This window comes from Chrysemys picta, chromosome 6, assembly GCF_011386835.1.
Source record: "Chrysemys picta bellii isolate R12L10 chromosome 6, ASM1138683v2, whole genome shotgun sequence".
Taxonomy (NCBI): domain Eukaryota; kingdom Metazoa; phylum Chordata; order Testudines; family Emydidae; genus Chrysemys; species Chrysemys picta.
In genome coordinates, this window is record NC_088796.1 from 100,933,950 (window position 1) to 100,955,258 (window position 21,309).

Below are 21,309 nucleotides of genomic sequence, written 5' to 3' on the forward strand. Positions count from 1 at the left end.
CTCATTACACAAGGGGAACTGAATGACCTTGTCAGGGATTTGGAACTACCCAAGAGTAAGGCAGAGCTGTTGGGCTCCAGATTACATCAGTGGAATCTCCTGGCAGGTGATGTTAGGGTTTCCATGTTCCGTGACCGTCAAAAGGATCTTGTCCCATTCTTCTTCATGGAAGGTGATCTTGTAGCCTGCAACAACATCCATGGTGTGATGGCAGCCCTCAACATCGTTCACAATCCAGATGAGTGGAGACTGTTCATTGATTCATCCAAGACGAGTCTTAAAGCTGTTTTACTGCATAATGGCAATGTTTTGCCATCAATTCCAGTTGGTCATGCAGTCCATATGAAGGAAACCTATGACAACATGAAACAACTTTTGAGGTGCATAAACTATGACCAACATCAGTGGCAGCTTTGTGGCGATTTGAAGGTTGTTGCTCTCTTGCTTGGTCTGCAGACTGGATACACAAAGTACTACTGTTTTCTCTGCAAATGGGATAGTCGTGCAAGAGATTCCCACTACATCAAGAAAGATTGGCCACTCCGACAGTCATTGGAGCCTGGGAGGAAAAGTGTTCAGCATCCACCTCTTGTTGAATCAAAGAAGAGTTTGTTACCACCCTTACACATCAAGCTGGGTCTGATGAAGAACTTGATCAAGGCCATTGACAAAACACAAGCAGCTTTCAAGTATCTCCGTGGAAAATTTCCAAGGTTAAGTGAAGCTAAGATAAAGGAAGGTGTCTTTGTTGGTCCTCAGATTCGTGAACTTCTTCGAGATGATGCATTTGACCATGCATTGCGTTGCAAGGAAAAGACGGCATGGAAAGCCTTCCAGTTAGTGGCAATAAATTTTCTCGGAAACAACAAGGCAGACAACTACAGGTTGTTGATGGAACATGTCACTAAAGATACATTTTTTGCACTCTCATCTAGATTTTTTTTTCCACCGAACTGCGGAGCAGTGAGCGACGAACACGGCGAGCGATTTCACCAGGACATTGCAACAATGGAGAAACGCTATCAGGGCAAATGGAGCCCATCAATGCTTGCAGACTATTGCTGGACAATGACAAGAGATGCTCCATTTAATGAATACAAGAGACAAGCCAAGAAGCGCCGAGTAGACACTGAATAGGACTAAACTATGTACATAATACTTTTTTGCCTTTTGTTTCATAATACATTTTATTTATAGAACCCTTTTGCTGATTTTTAAAGTGGTACATAAACAGGACAGGTGAAATATTATCATGTAAAGCAACCATAAACACATGAAAAGTCCTAGGTTTACAATTTATGATTAAAACTCTACTATCTAGACAATATACATAGACATAAAATGTAAAAACTTAAATATCTTAGAAACAGTAGCCAATCAGTTGTTTTAATTGTCATATTTGAATTCAGCACATCAAAATACATAATAAATAGCACATTTTATCTCTGAAGCAGAGGACTTCTCAAAAATTGTAGACCAGTGATATCGGAAGCACACTGGTATTTTTAAATGTACCAATTTCTTCTTCACATATCATAAGCAAAACTCAAAGAGCCCAACAGTTTTCTACAGCCCACTCTAGATTGAATCACACAAAGAGAACACAGAATAATTTCATCACTCAGTGTTTTCTCTTTTTTCCTTCCTGTCTGAAGTTAATCTTTTCCAGTTCCTCTCTCCTATACCTCTGTCTGCTAATTTAAAATCATCTCCCTTTTGCTTACCTCCACTCTCCCCCTTTCTTTCCCTCTCTCCTTACTATAGTGTCTCCTCTTTCTCTTGAGCTCTCCCCGGCCCCCATGATAGGGGCTGATGTAACTTACTGTCACTACAGAGTGCTGGTTGGTGAAGCTACTGGAATAGATGGCTTCCCTGGTTCCTACTGCTTACCCCACTTTGCTAAATGAGAGAAACAATGAAAACTGGGCAAGTGGAGTGGGAGAAATGCAAAACTTGGGTAGCTCTGCTCAAAGAGACAACAGTTCATAGGAGCAGAAAGGTAACCTTACACCCTATTAATTCTCAAGACAGAGGAACACAGATCACCAAGAAGAAATCTGTGATTTCCCAATCAAATCTGGACTTCTGGCAAGAATGGGCTGGCTGGGAAGTTAAAAGAGAGCAAGAGCTTAGACACTTTTCTGTGGTGACCAAAAGAACAAGACATAGAATTTTCCCAGCATGAGGCTTAATTCATTAAAGGGATCATGATGAGAGACTAAGAAGGAAAACTAAAGGCGGAGTAGAGTTACTTGACTGCGACGGGGGGGGAAGGAGGGGGGGGGAGTGTCAATTAGCTGCCTCTATGCGCTCCGGCCAATGTGGGCAACTGCACCCCCAAAGTCACACCCCTCTTGGCAGGTGGTTGGTGCAGCCCAAGACGGCCACTCCCGTCGGCCGGGTGTAAGACAAGGGGGAAGGGGGGGACCCAGGCCGGCCCACTACTCTTGACTGTGACAGGAAGGAGCATAGTCAATAAGGAAGAGAGGAAGAGAATTCATTTAAAAACTTGGGGGAAGAGTAATGCCTTTGTGTCAGTATAACTGGTGGACGTAAGATGGAATTTCGCATATGTAATTTTGCCCTCAGTTGTACCAGTAGACAGGTTTGGATCCATGGAGCCTACTCAGAAAGACCTTATTTTCTTCAACAGCTTATCTTCCTCCCAAACAGGTCCTCTTGCAGATGCTTGAATTACAGACAATGGGACCCCTTCAGGAAGGAAATAAAATTTGCACGAGATAGAGCTACCAAAAGAACAAAACAGCTCCTCCTTCCATCCTGCATATGTCTGCTAGACTGCTTGTCATTTGTCCCAGAAACAGCAAGAGTACATGCTCCTTCTACGTCCTGGGAACTCAAGCACAGAAAGGGTGGGATTTATTGCCATCCTTACCCAGTCTTATTTATGAGGTCAATCACAATTTACCTGTCCTTATGAAATAGTACAAATAGCCCAGCCCTCTGTAGAACTTGGAGAACAGGGTTGTTGATCTTTATAAAATCAGGAAAGATAAGAGGATAATCTGATAATTTAATAGACCTTTCTCATCTCCTGCACCTAAGACTAGAGAGACAAAGCATCGGTAAAAAGCGAATCAGTCTCTTTTTTTAAAAAGCTCAACAACAACAACAGGAAAGAAATCAGTTAAAATGAAATCGAATTAAAGTTCCTTTTCTAGGAGGTGGAAGTTGATTGCTATGGGATACTCAGACAATTTCTCTGAAGTGAAGCTGTTCTTATTGTTTAATTTCTGTTTTCTTTCATTTTGCTTTTCATAACATGAGTTTCTTCAGACCAGCGTACCAGCAAGCTACCTCCTAGGGAGCTGGAGAGAGAGTCAAATAACTGGCAATGTTTTACTTTTGATTGAATGTCTTGCTTGAGGCATATTTTCAGGCTTTGGATGAAAGCATGGGAAATTGCTATGGATAAAGCTCAGACTTTAAAGTAGCAGTGTAGTGGGGAAGACACTTGCTATAACACATATTGTAGTACATTTCAAAAACAACACAGCAGAACACAATTCTATTCTTGGTAGAAGAAGATTCAAAGTTACCACGTACAAGATTTTAACAAACAAACAAACTCCACACAATACAAAACCTATTTTAGCCTTTTCTACGGTACCCACCACCACACCTAAAAAGCAGCAATCTCACCTACAAGATCTTTATCAAGCATTCGTAAAACTACAATACCCACTGAGGAAGTGAGGAAACAGATTGACAGAGCAAGACGGGTACCCAGAAATCACCTATTACAGGACAGGACCAACAAGGACAATAACAGAACACCACTGGCCATCACATACAGCCCCCAGCTAAAACTTTTCCAGCGCATTATCCACGATCTACAACCTATCCTGGAAAATGATCCCTCACACTCTCACAGACCTTGGAAGGCAGGCCAGTCCTCACACATCCATAGAATAATACCAGCTGGATCTACCTGCCATGTAAGACCCTTCCTTGGTCGGGTGTGGCAAACTAAACAATGAGGTAAACACTCATTCCATTGAAGGTTGCCACTTCTTACATTTCTTCTTCTCTATAGTTTCCTATAACTTATTCCTGCTATGGGAGTTTCTAACTGGAGAAAGAGGGTGGACTAGTACCTTGCCTTCTTGTGTCCTGCTAGGTGTAGCCAGAATACAAAACTAACGTTCTTGTAGATTGGGCAAAAATTAAACCATGACGAATGGAAATATTGACAAGTAGTTTTCCTTCCTACAGGCTAGCCGAATGAGTTTCAGATGCCCACTTTGACGGATTGGAGAACTACTCTGAATTCAACATGAAGAAATCCAGTAAAGACAAGTGCAAAGTACTTCACTTAAGAATTAAAAAAAAAAAAATCAAACACACAACTACAAAATGGGGAATAACTGTCTAGGAAATCATACTGCTGAAAAGGATCCAGGGGCTATAGTGGATGACAAATTGAATGTGTGTCAACAATGTGATGCAGCTGCAGAAATGGCAAGTATCATTCTGGGGTATATTAACAAGAGTGTTGTATGTAAGACACAGGTGGTAATTGTCCCATTCTACTCAGCACTGATGAGGCTTCAGCTGGAATACTGTGTCTAATTCCAGGTGCCAGACTTTTGTAAACAAAGTAGAAAAAGTCCAGAGGAGAGCAACAAAAATGACAGAAAATTTAGAAAATCTGACTTATGAGGAAAGTTTTAAAAACAAGGCATGTTTAGCTTTGAGAAAAGAAGACATAAAGCCCATAGACACTCTAGCAGCCAATAGAGTTTAGTCCAGAATTTGTTCTATGGAAGCATAGGGGTTTAGCTTACCTCTCTGGTATCACTTCTCAGCCACCGCCTCAGTTCCCCCTTTCAAACATGTCTCAGTGTCCCCTCCGAAGACAGTGCCTCTCACTCTGGCAGCTGGGTGATTTGGCTCTCCAATCGAATATAAAGTCCTCCTCTTCAGAGGTAAATACAGAAGTCCAAACAAACAGAACAGTTTATCTTCTTGTGGGGCTAAGTAATACTTTGACCTCAGGTCCCTCTGACCTGCCCCATCCAATTTGCTGCAGCAAATTGAAAGAGTGGGGCTTCTTTTCTGGGACCCCCTAAACAATAAGCTGATATTGATGTCATGTCTCAGCCCACTGTGTTTGTCCCACCCATTTTCCTTTACTTGTATCTGTCTGGAGCTCAGCTTCCCTAGTGCAGGGCTCACTTCTTTTTGGCTGAGGGTTTGCAAACAGTCCCATTAATCAAACTCCTATCCCGCTCCAGGGTTCCTTAATCTCCAATTTGTCTCTGAGCTAATCACTAATCAACCTCATTTGGGCTTTTAACCTGAAGAGACCCAGCTAACCCATGTAACATTTTTCCAACTTATAGCTACTACTTCTCAGGTACCTATAAGTAAGCTCTTTTGTAGCCCTGTCTCCTTTCCCAGTAAGCTTTGCTGTTACCTGCCCTCATGGTCTTTGGGCACTACAAGCCCCAGAATTCCCTTGGTTCTGGACTGAATCAGGACTGGGACCATGCTTATGCTGTAGCCTCCCTTAAAGGGTCCAGCACATACTGTTACAAACAGGAAGATAATTCTCTATTAAACTCTACCGAACGGTTTTAAAACATTTTACAGAAAGGTTATCATTGTCTATTAACTTCTATAGGACTTTTCCATAGGGGAGAGTTCTCGGGGGTGAAAGAAGGAAATAGGCACCTGTTTTTCTCATCTCGCGAGAGAGACAGTATGCGAGAGTAACTAATAAAGGACAGTTTGGCAGAGTACAGAAACAGTCTGACCAAGTATTTCATAAAATTAAAGACACATTGGGACTCATTTATAGTGAGTGTGGCAAGTCCTCAATTGTTTCAATGGATTACAGTATGCACAATTATGAATACAATGCATTTCTCCATATAGTTAAAATTTTCCTGTGGGGATAAAGCAATTACACTGGCACAGAGCTGGGTGACATGTTCACGGTATACTGGCGCAAATGAAAGCAGTTTTATGAAACGTGGCATATCGGAAACTTGGGCAAACCTTGGTTTTCTGATAGGATGACCCAAAATTCTGCAGCAAACATCCATATTACTTGTTAACATTTTTCAGACTCATGGGTTACATAAGTCACATGGTATCTCTTCTGGTTCCCTTATTGGCTGAGCTTTCCCAATGTGGTCAGGAGCCCTTACTCAGAGCAAGGATCTGTATTTGCACTGAAATCCTTCTGAACCAATTATAGAAAAAAAAATCACCACTTATAGTTCATGCCTTTTCCCCAGAAGCATGTATGCTACTCCCTGCTTCACTAAGGACCGAAAGGTTAGTTCAGTGGTTAGGGTGCTTGCCTAGGACTTGTGAGACTAGGGATCAATTCTCTGCTCTACCACAGGCTTCCCAAGTAAGCTGGGGGACATGTCACTTAGGTCCAGTGCCTCAAAATGTTTCAGTGTCTAACTCTTATTGATATCAATAGTAATGGGGCCTAAGTCTGTCTGTGCCTTACTTCTGGAACACAGGGCTAACAGCACACCTGAGAGATGTTGTGAGAATAAATATATCCCAGAATTTGGGATGTACTCAGATACTATGTTTATACCTTAAAATTAGCTAGTAAGCTCTTTGATGTTGTGCAAACTCAGAATGGAAAGAGAATTCCTGCTTCACTGAGAGTGTGTGCCGCTTATGACCCACCTGACCCTCGCTCCCTTAAAGAGCACTCTGGGTGAGAGAGAGGCCTTTCCTCACACCCTGCCAAAGACTCTGGGCTGGAGACTATGAAGGGAAAGTAACAGGTCTTCAGGCCTGCCACATAATGCACTTCAGGATTGTCTTATCTCCTCATGTTAGGTGGAATAATAAAGCTTGACCTCATTAAAGACAATACAATTGTGCAGGTAGAAATTCTCACAATCTCATCAGCCAGGAGAATCCAATTTCTGGACGTACCAATTGTACAGCAAAGGGCAATCAGATTGATCAAAGGTGTATCATCATCTGGGGAGCAGGCAAGAAAACATTCACCCATTTGATGATTCAGCAGCAATCCCTTACGGTTCAGTGGAACTATTAACATCTGCAATAAGGTTTATAAACTCACTTCTGCACCCTTTCCTACTACTAACTCTTGGTGCCATGTTTTCCTGCCACAGGATAGAAGTATTAGTTACAAAGTGTCGCTATGCAGGTCTGCCAGACTCAGGGGTAACTGCTTTTCTTTTCTGATGATTGTTTCCTTAATGCTTAGGACAAAGAAGCCTGATTCATCCCTCCACTTTATTGTGCCTCATAATGTAAAAACAAAGCATCACTTAATGAAATTAATGCCTCGAAAATAAAAGAAAATACATCAGATGGGATGGTGATCTCAAACTTTATAATAATAATAACACTGGTCTACACTTTTTGAAAAGTCGTCTGCTTCAGAGATAAAATGTGCTATTTATTATGTATTTTGATGTGCTGAATTCAAATATAACAATTAAAACAACTGATTGGCTACTGTTTCTAAGATATTTAAGTTTTTACATTTTATGTCTATGTATATTGTCTAGATAGTAGAGTTTTAATCATAAATTGTAAACCTAGGTCTTTTCATGTGTTTATGGTTGCTTTACATGATAAATATTTCACCTGTCCTGTTTATGTACCACTTTAAAAATCAGCAAAAGGGTTATATAAATAAAATGTATTATGAAACAAAAGGCAAAAAAGTATTATGTACATAGTTTAGTCCTATTCAGTGTCTACTCGGCGCTTCTTGGCTTGTCTCTTGTATTCATTAAATGGAGCATCTCTTGTCATTGTCCAGCAATAGTCTGCAAGCATTGATGGGCTCCATTTGCCCTGATAGCGTTTCTCCATTGTTGCAATGTCCTGGTGAAATCGCTCGCCATGTTAGTCGCTCACTGCTCCGCAGTTCAGTGGAAAAAAATCTAGATGAGAGTGCAAAAAATGTATCTTTAGTGACATGTTGCAACCAAGGCTTTTGTATGCCTTGAGGAGGTTTTCCACCAACAACCTGTAGTTGTCTGCCTTGTTGTTTCCGAGAAAATTTATTGCCACTAACTGGAAGGCTTTCCATGCTGTCTTTTCCTTGCCACGCAGTGCATGGTCAAATGCATCATCTCGAAGAAGTTCACGAATCTGAGGACCAACAAAGACACCTTCCTTTATCTTAGCTTCACTTAACCTTGGAAATTTTCCACGGAGGTACTTGAAATCTGCTTGTGTTTTGTCAATGGCCTTGACAAAGTTCTTCATCAGACCCAGCTTGATGTGTAAGGGTGGTAACAAACTCTTCCTTGATTCAACAAGTGGTGGATGCTGAACACTTTTCCTCCCAGGCTCCAATGACTGTCGGAGTGGCCAATCTTTCTTGATGTAGTGGGAATGTCTTGCACGACTATCCCATTCGCAGAGTAACAGCAGTACTTTGTGTATCCAGTCTGCAGACCAAGCAAGAGAGCAACAACTTTCAAATCGCCACAAAACTGCCAGTGATGTTGGTCATAGTTTATGCACCTCAAAAGTTGTTTCATGTTGTCATAGGTTTCCTTCATATGGACTGCATGACCAACTGGAATTGATGGCAAAACATTGCCATTATGCAGTAAAACAGCTTTTAAGACTCGTCTTGGATGAATCAATGAACAGTCTCCACTCATCTGGATCGTGAACGATGTTGAGGGCTGCCATCACACCATGGATGTTGTTGCAGGCTACAAGATCACCTTCCATGAAGAAGAATGGGACAAGATCCTTTTGACGGTCACGGAACATGGAAACCCTAACATCACCTGCCAGGAGATTCCACTGATGTAATCTGGAGCCCAACAGCTCTGCCTTACTCTTGGGTAGTTCCAAATCCCTGACAAGGTCATTCAGTTCCCCTTGTGTTATGAGGTGTGGTTCAGAGGAGGAGGATGGGAGAAAATGTAGGTCCTGTGATATTGATGGTTCAGGACCAGAAGTTTCATCCTCTTCCTCATCTGACTCAAGTGAGAATGATTCTGGTGCATCAGGAACCGGCAGTCCTTCTCCGTGGGGTACTGGGCGTATAGCTGACGGAATGTTTGGATAATGCACAGTCCACTTTTTCTTGTTTGACACACCTTTCCCAACTGGAGGCACCATGCAGAAGTAACAATTGTTGGTATGATCTGTTGGCTCTCTCCAAATCATTGGCACTGCAAAAGGCATAGATTTCCTTTTCCTGTTCAACTACTGGCGAAGATTTGTTGCACAAGTGTTGCAGCGTATGTGTGGGGCCCACCTCTTGTCCTCATCTCCAATTTTGCAGCCAAAATAAAGGTGATAGGCTTTCTTAACCATAGTGGTTATACTGCGCTTTTGTGATACAAAAGTCACTTCACCACAAACATAGCAGAAGTTATCTGCACTGTTCACACAAGTACGAGGCATCTCTGCTCACTTTGGCTAAACAGAAATGTGTCCCTTTGCAAAATCAAACACTGACAAATAAGAGAGCACGACACTGTATGATTTCTAGAGCTGATCTAGGGCAATTTGTTCAGCAGAGTGATGTAAGCTTCATTACGATTGCATCATCCATGACTTCTAGGAATAACATGATGCAATTCATATCATGTATGACGCAATACCAGCTTCAGATTGCATCATTCATTGTTTTGCCTAAAAAGCAAGTACTGTCCAAACCCAGTCATAGATTTATTCATAGATACAGTCAAAGATGTATTTTAGTATTTCTGGTTTAAATTGAGATCCCTTCCCTTTATAACTCACTTATCCTCCGCCAGTCCCAAGTCAAGGGTCGTATATACTGACCCAATAGCATACTTGAAAACTAGAGCCAATCAACAATTTTAAGCATCATTTTCGTTCTCTGTGACTCAGAATTAGTAAAGTTTGACTACATTTATTTCAGAAGCATTTTGGCTGTAGAGCAGTGTAATAAATGGAGATATACCTATCTCATAGAACTGGAAGGGACCGTAAAAGTTCATCAAGTCCAGCCCCCTGCCCTCACTAGCAGGACCAAGTACTGATTTTTGCCCCAGATCCCTAAGTGGCCCCCTCAAGGATTGAACTCACAACCTGATTTAGCAGGCCAATGCTCAAACCACTGAGCTATCCCTCCCCCACTTTACTAGGGATCAGAGTCAGATACTCTGGATTTTTCAAAAGTCTTGATAATGTGGTGTATGTAAGGAGAACGGTTAGAAGTGAATGTCTTTTAGGTGAGGCATTAAAAAGAGAGAGCAGATGTGCTGTATATAGTCATTAAAGATATCATGCTATCTTATATGCTTAGGCAGTTTGCAGCAGGAATATTGTATGTTTAATGTTCAGGAAACACAGACCAACTTGATTTGTAAAAATCTCGTCTGAAAGTCCTCTCTTCACCCCCTCACATACTCACTACCTCGTGTGGAACTTCCCCGCGACCTCTTAACACCCTTTGGGATTTGGAGCTGTGGTGGTAGTCTTGATACGCTATACCTGGAGTCAGGCATATTAAAACAAATGTAATAAGATCTCATACTGTTGGCTAGGTACATTATAGGAACTGTCACCCATTGGCCACAACTGAAGGCAGGATTGTAGACTTGGACCCATGGTCTGATTATGCATGGCAGATCTTTTGTTCCTACTCTGGTATTTTAAAGGGAAAAAAAACGCACAATGTCTGATCGCTGCCCTGCATAGCTCCTGTTAAAGTCACTTACTCATAGATGAAATCTCTGCTATCTTTAATGCAGAAAGAAAACTCCTCAGCAAGAGTTTAGCACTTCTGATCACTATACATGTGCATGCATTTGTATGATCATTTAGAGCCTATAAAAGGTGTCCAACTGACAGCCCTTCAGTGTGAAATCCTATTTAGCCTCCCACTAGCAATATTATACACTAGCAGCAGTGCAGGCTTCCCCACACTGCTCTGTCACCATGCCTCAACCCTGACCTCAAGGAATTACCTATAAGGGGATAATTTGGTTTCCATGGCTCAGTCAATTCTGTGACTGTCAGTAAAGGTGCCAATTGTGGTGGTTTGTGTGAGGTGGACACTTCTCCAATGGGGAATGAAACACATTTATTTCATACGGGTCACTGGACAGCCATCAGATAACAATGGAGCTCATCTGTGTTTGAGCCAGCAGCTGACATAGATGCGAAAGACTTTATATCCCCTACTACTTACCCTTGAACCTTGTAAACCTGAGGGCATTTCAGGTTTACATTATTATCCTAACAAAACAAAGCTTCTTCAGCAGCAGGTTTTGAAGTGGCTTTGTATAAAAGCAAGGCCATGAAGTCAACACAACATCTGGATTTATTTTTTTTAAGTACTCAAAATTAATGCTAAAATGTGCACAATACACAGTCCCTGGGGTATAGTCTATCTACTAGGCAGTTACAGCTGTGCTGTGAAGATGGCCTAAACACAAGTTAGCATGTCTAGAAATAGGCTATGGGGAAAGGGTTCATTGCATGTTGCGTTGTAAGAGAATGTGAAATGAATTTTAAAATTATCACCTAGATTCTGGTTGTAAATGTCCGGTGGAGGATTTCCTGGCAGAGATGAACTCCGCACTAATTAAAGCTGGCAATGTTGGCTTCTGTGCCAGCCACCTCCACCCCCAATATAGGGGGAAGAGTGTGGGCTTTATTCTGCTACACTAATCCTCCACTAGCGTATGTCCCATTAAAAATCTAACGCCAGTAGTGTAAAGCAAAGCATCAACGAGGCTGATTTTACTCTTGCCAAGGCTGGGCTAGTGCAGGGGATTATCAAATTCTGTTGGTTTGAGATTAGCTTGAGAAATTTCTTTTGAACATTTTCTTTAAGACATTTTGCATTTGATTTTTTAAAAATGCTGCTGAAATGCTGAAAGGTTGCTTCTGGACATTCCTACATATAGTTTTATCTACAAGTGCCCCAACAACTCCTTTCTATCCTCCAAAAGTGAAAGAAAAAACCCTATCAGTAATATTTAAGCTTCCTCAGGCAGGCTGGCTACAAGCCTGGCTAGGATAATAATTTGTTCCCTCCTTCAACCACACATAATACAGTCTTTATTCAGAAAATAGCAAAGTCGTTTCACACCAAGCCAAAGGTCAGTTTTTGCTGTATTAATAGCTGCTCTGGGAGGGTCAGTGTCGTGCTATCCTACATTTTTTCCAGGGCCTGGAGATGCAATTTCCTACAATCTGCAGGCAATTTCCCACCAATTTTCTTGGGGAGCTAATAGGCTGTGACAGGAGATGGAGCTAGCAAGCAGCAGGCGGCTACAGAAAAGACAAATTGCATCTCTGCCACCTAACTGGGCAATCTAAATCGACAGAGTTTATAGCTTTGTAGTGTTATTGGGCCCCATGCTAACAGCAAATCATTCAAGCTGCTATCTGAATTTCATATTCTTTTCCTTCTGAATTTGTTATCACCACATATCACTTTGTAGCACTTTTGCTGGAAACCACAGTTAAAAATGGATCACGTATGATTAGTAGTTTAACTGACTTAAATAGCTTACTCGAGATTGTTCGCTTTTAAAAGAGAGGAATGTACAATTTCATTGCTAAATGTGCAGTGATGTTTTCTCTTTATTTTCATACCTGTCGGGGGTCTTTGCCCAAGGCATGTCTACAAAAAGGGATTAATTTGTTGGCTAAATTCAAATGTATTGCATAAAGTAACAAACTAAGGACACAAAACAACAAAGCCCTTGAGGGCCTCACATTTTGGGTGTTTAAAAAACACCTCATTTGAATATACATTTTCATGAAACAAGACTCTAAAACAATAATCAAATGTTGCCAACACAATCTCTGAAGACCAAAAGTACCTGAGAACTCTAATGTGAAACTGACCACTGTAGTTTCACTTCATCAATTTACTGACACACAACTAAAAACAAACTGAACTAAACAAAAAGTAAATATTTTAAATCACCACATTAACATGACTTAGGGTATTAGTAACAATGGCAAAGATTTTTAAAAATATTATCTTAATATCTTTTTGATTACAGATAGGGATATTGGTAGCTTTAAGCAGCTAAACCCAGACAAAAACAATTTACACTGAAGGAGCCATTAAAAATTATCCTCAGCTACTTTTACTACTGTTTTTCCCATTTCAAGAATAGTGAAAATTGTGGGACCAGGGTAAATATTGTAAACATTTTTTAATGGCACTTTAAAAAGTTTCTAAATGATATTTAGAAAAAGAGTGAAAAAGTTTCTAAATGATATTTTTGTCATTTAAAATAACTTTAATACTCAGGAAATTATAATCATTAGAAGTTGCAAGGTTAAAAAAAAATTCCTCAACATGAATAAACTAGGTAGAATAAAAAAACAAAATCCCATTTAAGTTACAGCTGTCTGTTGGCAGAGAAAATTAGTTTGTACTTAGTACTGGGATTTATAAACTTTTACTATAATTCAGCCTTAAGGATTTTTTGAATTATCTCAGTAATGAAAAATATAAAGTGACTGTGAACAAATGTTGAAATATTCTAACATCCATTCTGAAATCCTCAATTTTAAACCACTTGCCATTTCATATTTGAGTTTTTAATGAGCTATTTAAAAACACTGCAGGAGTAGGGAAATTATAAATACAGTATCAAGACAATGACATGCACGTAACAAAAAAATAGCAGATAAATGATAATGTTAATCAAAACTATTTGAAAGCAAGCTGATCATTGCTAAATTAGCTGGACTGGCAACATGCACTGGTATTGTAGCTACTATGATTGAGTTGAGTTTAACAAATCAAAAATAATGCTGGATAAATGTATATGGACTTATATAGAGTGAAGTACATATTTCAAAACTCAATCATCTTCCAGATCACTCAACTGATGTCAGCAGCACACATATTCCACACTGTATTAAATTATTACACTCTTCTTTGATTAGGTTTACTTCACAGGAAGCGCTTTGTATAATGGATTAGAACGTCTCAGGAGAATTGATACGAACTCAAATGGACGCAGAGTGAGGCATGGTACTGCACTGGGTCATTGCATGGAAAGTGAAAGCACCCTGTCCCAGGAAGAAACAAGTGTCATTTTAATTTCATATGAGCTTGAAATAAGGAATTTGAATAATTTGACCCCAAAGTCCTAGAAATGTATGCTGTGTGCTAGGATACTAACATTATGAACAGAAGTACATAGCTGAATCATCATCCGCATTGAAAACATTTTATTAAATGCCAGTGTTCTTTTAGAATTCGCCAACAATAAAATGGTGCATTTATTTTAAACCCAATTAAAAAAAAAATTCTTGGGTTGGACTGTAAAAAAAAAAAAAAAATTATTGGGATCGTTCAGAAGAACAAAGGGAAGCTTGGGCATTTTCCAAAATATCCTGATGCAGTTAACCACGAAATAAGAATTATTAGTTTATCATAATTTCATCCAATTTTTAAAGTAATGGAGTAATCCACTGTGGATTGCTGCAAGGAAGTGGAACAAAGAGTGTGAAACGAACAGATGGATTTTATTTTAAACCAATTAGGCCCACTACCAAGGATGTAACAAATGATTTCTTAGTTTTCCATGATATATGTTAACTTCCCTTTGTGACCTTTTCAGTCTGCTTGCTAATTTTTTCCTGCCATTAAATGTTGTTCTTGAAGAAACATGAATGTTTATTTTCAGTTGCAAGCTACCATCTCCATTTTCTATGCTCATAACAGAGTGCATCAAAAGGCTAAGCATAGCAGTATGTGTGATTACTTAATCTCCCAACTATTTGTGATCTTAGGGTACGTCTTCACTACCTGCCGTATCGGCGGGTAGCAATCGATTTATCCGGGATCGATATATTGCGTCGATCCCCGAACGCGCTCACCGTCAACTCTGGAACTCCACCAGAGCGAGCGGCGGTAGTGCAGTCGACAGGGGAGCCGCGGCCATCGATCCCGCGCCGTCTGGATCCCAGGTAATTCGATCCAAGATACTTCGACTTCAGCTATGCTATTCACGTAGCTGAAGTTGCGTATCTTGGATCGATCACCCCCCTTAGTGTAGACCAGCCCTTAATCTCCTACTCATTCCTGGAAGAATTCACAGATATAAAAGTTGTTCAGGAAATATAATGCCTTTGTTCTGTGGACACAGCAAAAAGGCAGCCCTCGACAAGCTATATACAGTATCAGAATTTCATAGTACTGATTCCAGCATTTTGATATGAATTAGTGTGGCCTTAACATGGGCAAAATTTGCATGGAAAATTACAAAAAAGGATGAGTCTCTCTATCCAAAACTTATAAGGGGTAAATATAGATAGCAGACCCTATCACCCACAAACTTAGTAGACAGCCCAAAACTAAACAGATTGCCAGAATGCACAGACTAGTTCAAGAGATGACTGCACCTGCATTTGTGCTCCTTGCTTTCAGAAGAGATGAGAGATGCACCACACCTACAAAGTTTATAATATTCTGTATAATGTTGAGAACTACCTTTTTTTTTTTTTTTTCAAAAATGAAAGTAATGACTAAGTTACTATTACAGACCATCAAACACGTCTCACCATTTCTGGTTGGAAGAGTTCATTGCAGATTATTATTTTATATTTACCCCATAGAAACCACCCAACAATTTTGCAAGGCATGATTTAACTATACTGATTACCTGGGATTTGAAAAATACATTTTAAAAGTGTGGTTGTTCTTATATGTATGAAACAGTGACACTTCTTACTCCAGGCTTTTCCCTGAGCAGTTTTCAAATCCTTTCTGCTTACTTCAATGAGAAAAGTAAGATACTATAGTTTATTCCTGTTAGTGCTGCAGAGTCAACACACAAGTGGGAGAATAAAGCAGATTCTTTTTTGGCCCACGCATCACCCACAGATCTGCTAACTAAGGTGCAATTCCAGAATCTGTATTGCTGCTGATCCATGAACCTGAAAGAACAGCTTGTTTTTCTTATTTTAGGAGGAACCTGTGGTGCTGGCAATTAGAAATATAAGAAAGCCGCCATCTTATTTGTAAACTCTTTGATGAGGATGTCACTGAAATAACAAACATGGAACCCCACAAAGTCAATTTTACAGTCACTTTTCAAAGCAGACTTGCACTTTTAACCCCAACCCAAGGAAATATAAATCCAGCTTTGTGAAGAACTAGTGTCACACACACACACACACACACACACACACACACACAGTGTCTCAAGGAAAATGTCTCTAGCAATACTGGGTCCTCTGAACACAAACTGCTTCTCATTAATTTTTCTCATATCCTTTGTGTGTTTTCATTATTTGTTATGTTCATAATTTATAAAGTGGGCTTTTTAAAAGTATTTTTATTTTACATATGTATTTGGTTATACATTTGCAAAACCAAATTTGCCAACACAATAAATACAAACATATGAAAGCAAAACACAGAACAAAATGTTGTATTCAGTATTTTTCTAGTCCTATTACTGGACTAGATCTTGAAGATATTTAGATATTTGAATAACTTTACCCATGTGAGTAGTCTCATGGAGTTCAGTAGGACAACTGGGTAAAATTTGCAAAAGCATCTAAGTGACTTAGGTGCTTTTGAAAATTTTACCCACTTACACAAATGATGTTGCTAACCTAGTGAAGTGATTTCAATGACGGCCCATATTTTGTATATAAATGTGTTTGTTAGATTGCATGATAGACAGAGAATCAGTTTTGACATTTATACTATGGCAAAATGTAATTTTACCATTTTAAATGTCTATGCACTTAATATTCCATTTGCTACACATACTTCTTTAAAATAAGAGTTCTTGAAATATTAAAGCCTCTTAAAAGAATCCATCACAAGTATTCAGACATATTCTGGGTCTTTTATTGAGGGCTGGAGGCTTTGGGGTTGATGTGGGGAAAGTTCTTTGCTTTGAATGATATAAATAGGATTTTATATAAATAGGATACATTACTGGGAAATATATCAATGTCATATTGTAATTCATAATGTAAACAGACAAAATAGATGTGTGAATTAGTACGATAACTGTTCAGATGACTTGATATTTCCACAAATCTTTTCTCCATCAGTCTTTGTTTGCATTGACAACCAATATATAATTTATAAGGCTTCCCTGCTTCTGTCTGACATTAAAGTGCTCGTGTGCTGTTTAGGCAATACAAAGTACTGAAGGCCACACAGCAAGTCAAGGTAGATATTTCCAGAAAGGGGCTAAAAAGGAGACTCCTTTATAACTGAAGGGCAAGAAGAAAAATAGAGACACAAGGTGAATGAGGTAATATTTATCTGTTGGTGTAAGAGAAGCTTTTGAGCTCCACAGAGCTCTTCTTTAGGTCTGGAAAAGGTAATCAGTGTCACAGCTAAATACAAGAAAGAACAGATTGCTAAGCATAAGGCGTTAACACATGTTGGAAGAAACCTAGCTGTGACACTCCAATTACTTTCTCAGACCTGAAGAAGAGCTCTGTGGAGCTCGAAGGCTTGGCTCTTTCAGCAACAGACGTTCGTCCAATAAAAGATATTATGTCACCCACTTTGTCTCTCATATCCTGGGACTAACATAAGAACATAAGAATGGCCATACTGGGTCAGACCAAAGGTCCATCTAGCCCAGTATCCTGTCTTCCGACAGTGGCCAATGCCAGGTGCCCCAGAAGGAATTAACAGAACAGGTAATCATCAAGTGATCCATCCTCTGTCATCCATTCCCAGCGTCTGGCAAACAGAGGCTAGCGACACCATCCTTGCACAACATAGCTACAACAACACTGCAAACAAGATAAATATTTTAAATCACTTTGCAGTTATTGCTAGAATATCCAGAATGCTCATGTCTCTGTGTGCATCTTTCCGTGCCATTTCTGCTACTGCAGGAGCACACAACAGAGGAAAAGAATTTTGGCCTGTTTCTCTCCCAACGCACATCCCTACTCCACCCATTATTTTACAAAAAGTTACAGGTTCTACAGCTGCTGGCTCTTGTTGAGAAGTTTGCAGAAGTGTTCCAAGATTTACTGAGTGAGGGAGCATCTCTTTATGAAAAGAAAAAAAAATTGGAAACATTTAGAAAGTTGATGTGTCCTTCGCAGTGTTTCGTGGGAAAAGCTTGACAGCTTGATAGTCATGTTGAAATATAGTTGCAAAACTTACAAAAATGTGCAGAAAAGTGAAATGACTGAGGCCAAAGGGCAAGAATACAGATTCAAAATTAAGGCCCTGATCCGTCAACTTATGTGTGAGAGGCCTGTTGCACCCACAATGAACTCCACTGGACTTCAGTGGGGATAGTTGTAGATACAGCAGTCTCCCAAAACACACCAAAAAATTGCTGGGTCAGAACCTGAAATAGATGTGATCAGGGATCTAGTTGTTCTCATTCAGAAACTGGATTTAAAAGTTCCCCAAATCACCTATATAACATAAGCTTATCTTCACAAATAACATTCCAACTCTGTGGGTGCACAGCCTAACCACACAAATCAGGGGTTGTTAGTGAATTGCCATTGGATTAAATATTATTCATAAAAGGTGGTGGTGGGGGACCATCTTAGGTGTAGTTATGTTTTTCTATCACTCTTGGGGTTTTTTTATGCAAAGTGGCATTTGAAAAGATTACAAAGAACTATCGAAAGCAAGCATTCCAGTATCCTTTCCTGGAAAATATGCATGAAATAAAAAATATAAAAGGAAACTTTTTAAATAAAGTAAACATATTAAAACTTTAGCCCTATTTGTCCATCTAGCATTAGTCTCCCTGGAAACAATAAAAAGAGCACCTGTCAGCTAAGATCAAGATCCCTCATGTGCAAAACTTCAGCTGATGAGCTGTGTTTTGGGATCTGCAATTACTGGTTAGCAAAGTGAGATACAGAGAATAGGCTCCCAATAACTAAAATTTTTGAATTTTAAAATAGTAGGGATATTTTTAAAAGAGTAACTTTTAGTAAGCTTGTACATTTTTTTAAACTCTTTTTTAAAATGATTTAATATTTTTAAAAATCGATTGTGCAGTTATACCAAACACCATGCTCCTGGATGGTCAAAACCAGAGTGCTTTAGCCTCACACCTCACAATGCACCAAAGGAGCATGAAAATTCGTAACCAAACCTGGTCGGTCTAATTTTCATACAGATGTACAGCACTAGGCACATGTATGGACATGTATAGATAAAGCATCAATTTTAAACGGCAACAAAACTAGACCATCAAGAATGGTTAACATTTTACATTCGAAATGCAAAAGTTATATATTACAGCCATTACAATTCCACAGTGCTATGAAATGGTTTCAGTAGAATGGTCACATAAATTGAAAAGAAAACTAATGTCTCTGCAGGCACTGGAAACCAGAGAGGAAATTTTCTCCCACATGGGACACTCTGCAGCCAGCTAATGAATCTCTCAACCACAGCCTTTTCTTCCTGGTAATGTGTCTTTTTTTGTAAGAGCAGAGTTTGTGGGCCACTTCATGAAACATCAGGAAGAAAATCAGAGAGGGCAGTTCTTTGCAAATAAACCTTGGTTTGTCTGCCATTTATATAACTTCCCACCTGTTCCTCTATACGCTCCATATATAACTTGCTTATTCAGCTTATTATCTAGGACCAAGGTACATATGTGACCCTCCTTAGCATAGTATCTGAGCTTATCATGCAAACATTAGACAAAATCCTATTAATTAGGACTATCATAACCGAATAGCAGATGTAGTTTTCCAACATATACACAATTTAAGTGCATCAGAAGTAGTTGTTCTCACAAACTCGCTTCCCAGCTCTATCTTTAAAGTACATAATGCCTAGTCAGATAATTTGGGGGCTTCTAGCTTTGGTAATTGGCATCAAAGCATGGTTCTTCAAAACTGCCATAACAGTGGCCCAGTCAATGGCAGGAGTACGATCCAATTTAACTCAAGGAGCCCTCACTAAGATTTCACAGAGCCTTAGGGCACGTCTTCGCGTAGCTGAAGTTGCGTATCTTAGGTCGACCTCCCTGTAGTGTAGACCTAGCCTTAGATATACAGAATGACCATAAGTTGCCAAGCTACATCACTTCCTCAAAGAGAAACTAGAATCTGAAGTGGTATAATTTGTCCAACAACATTTATTCACTTTAATCTCCCTTTAATCCACCAGAGATTTGATGTAGTAATTTAAAATGTAGTTCTGGGTGAACTTGATTAATTAGGTTTGTGAGAAAAGTCACCTCTTACTGTATGTGTTTTGGAGCGAACTCAATGGGTTATAATTAGGCACAAATATGTATATTAGATCTGCCAAATCAAATATATATTGGAGATTTGAGAAAAATTATAATTAAATGCACATCTTTATGAATTGTTCTTCAATTTTTATATTGGCACTAATTGATCAGTTACAAAAAACAAAAATTTTTTTTTTTCAGTTTTCTGTAGCATAAAACAGTTCCTACTGAATTTTATAAACCGGTATGTGAAACTACTGTTTTCAGGTATGATAATGAACTTTAGGGATGGTTAGTAAAGAAAGTATAGGACATCGTTCTCAAACTTTACATAGTTTTTGTATTTTCCTACAAAAGGTACTTGTATCCCAAAAAGTCTTTAAACAGATTGCTTAATAAGTGAGAGCAAAAAAGACTGTTGGTACTAAAGCCTTTACTGTAATAAACCAAATATATTTACAATTTATACAAACATTTGACCTTCAACAAAAATACAAAAACATATCACAAGATGCAAAACCAGAAAACAAGTTTGTCTCAGACACCACCGCTCTACACAGGACAGAATGCAAGTTGAACTGCAAGGAAAAGAAAGGTAATCCCACATATTCAGGCAATGAGAAAGATCTGCATGAGGTCACAAAGAAAGAAAGAAAAATAAAAGGCTTCAACATTCATCAGCAGACTCAGTTTTTTTAAATCCACAAAACCTAGGCGACATCTGTCCATCTTGCCTTTGTGTTTCATTTGGTCCAGGTAGCGGATACCTAGTTGCTGGACGTTGCCTTCTATTTTATTTTGTATACTTGGAGTTGTTTCATGTCAAGGTCTGGAAACTGATATTTTGTTCCTTTTTTAAAAAGGTAAAACCTCTCTACTTCTACAAATTAAGAACATTTGGCCCAGTTCAACTCTATAAGTTATGTCCCCATCACATTTTTCAGTAGATGACTTCATAGACTGTAGCTTTCTTGTCTCCAGAGCCAGTGACTATATATTTATCATCCACAGAGATGTCACAACTAAGCACTGATGAGGACTCTTTGGACTAGATGGGGGGGGAAAAAAACAACAATTTTTGTGTTATTAATTTGTTCAGTAACTGCTGTTCTTCAAGACGTATTGCACTTGTCCATCCACTTCAGGT

At 39.3% G+C, this 21,309-nt stretch overlaps 1 protein-coding gene across 3 annotated transcripts in view; it reads right to left on the reverse strand.

The window, feature by feature from the left end:
- Positions 1-20,578: 20,578 nt before the first annotated feature.
- The window catches only part of LOC101946027 (TLE family member 1, transcriptional corepressor), a 109,680-nt gene continuing 108,949 nt past the window's right edge, over positions 20,579-21,309 (reverse strand). For all 3 annotated transcript variants that reach the window (XM_008168488.4, XM_042850555.2, XM_008168489.4), the window contains one exon: positions 20,579-21,210. In XM_008168488.4, coding sequence (XP_008166710.2) covers positions 21,103-21,210 — 108 coding nt within the window. In that variant the 3' untranslated portion in view covers positions 20,579-21,102. The remainder of the gene's footprint in view (positions 21,211-21,309) is intronic.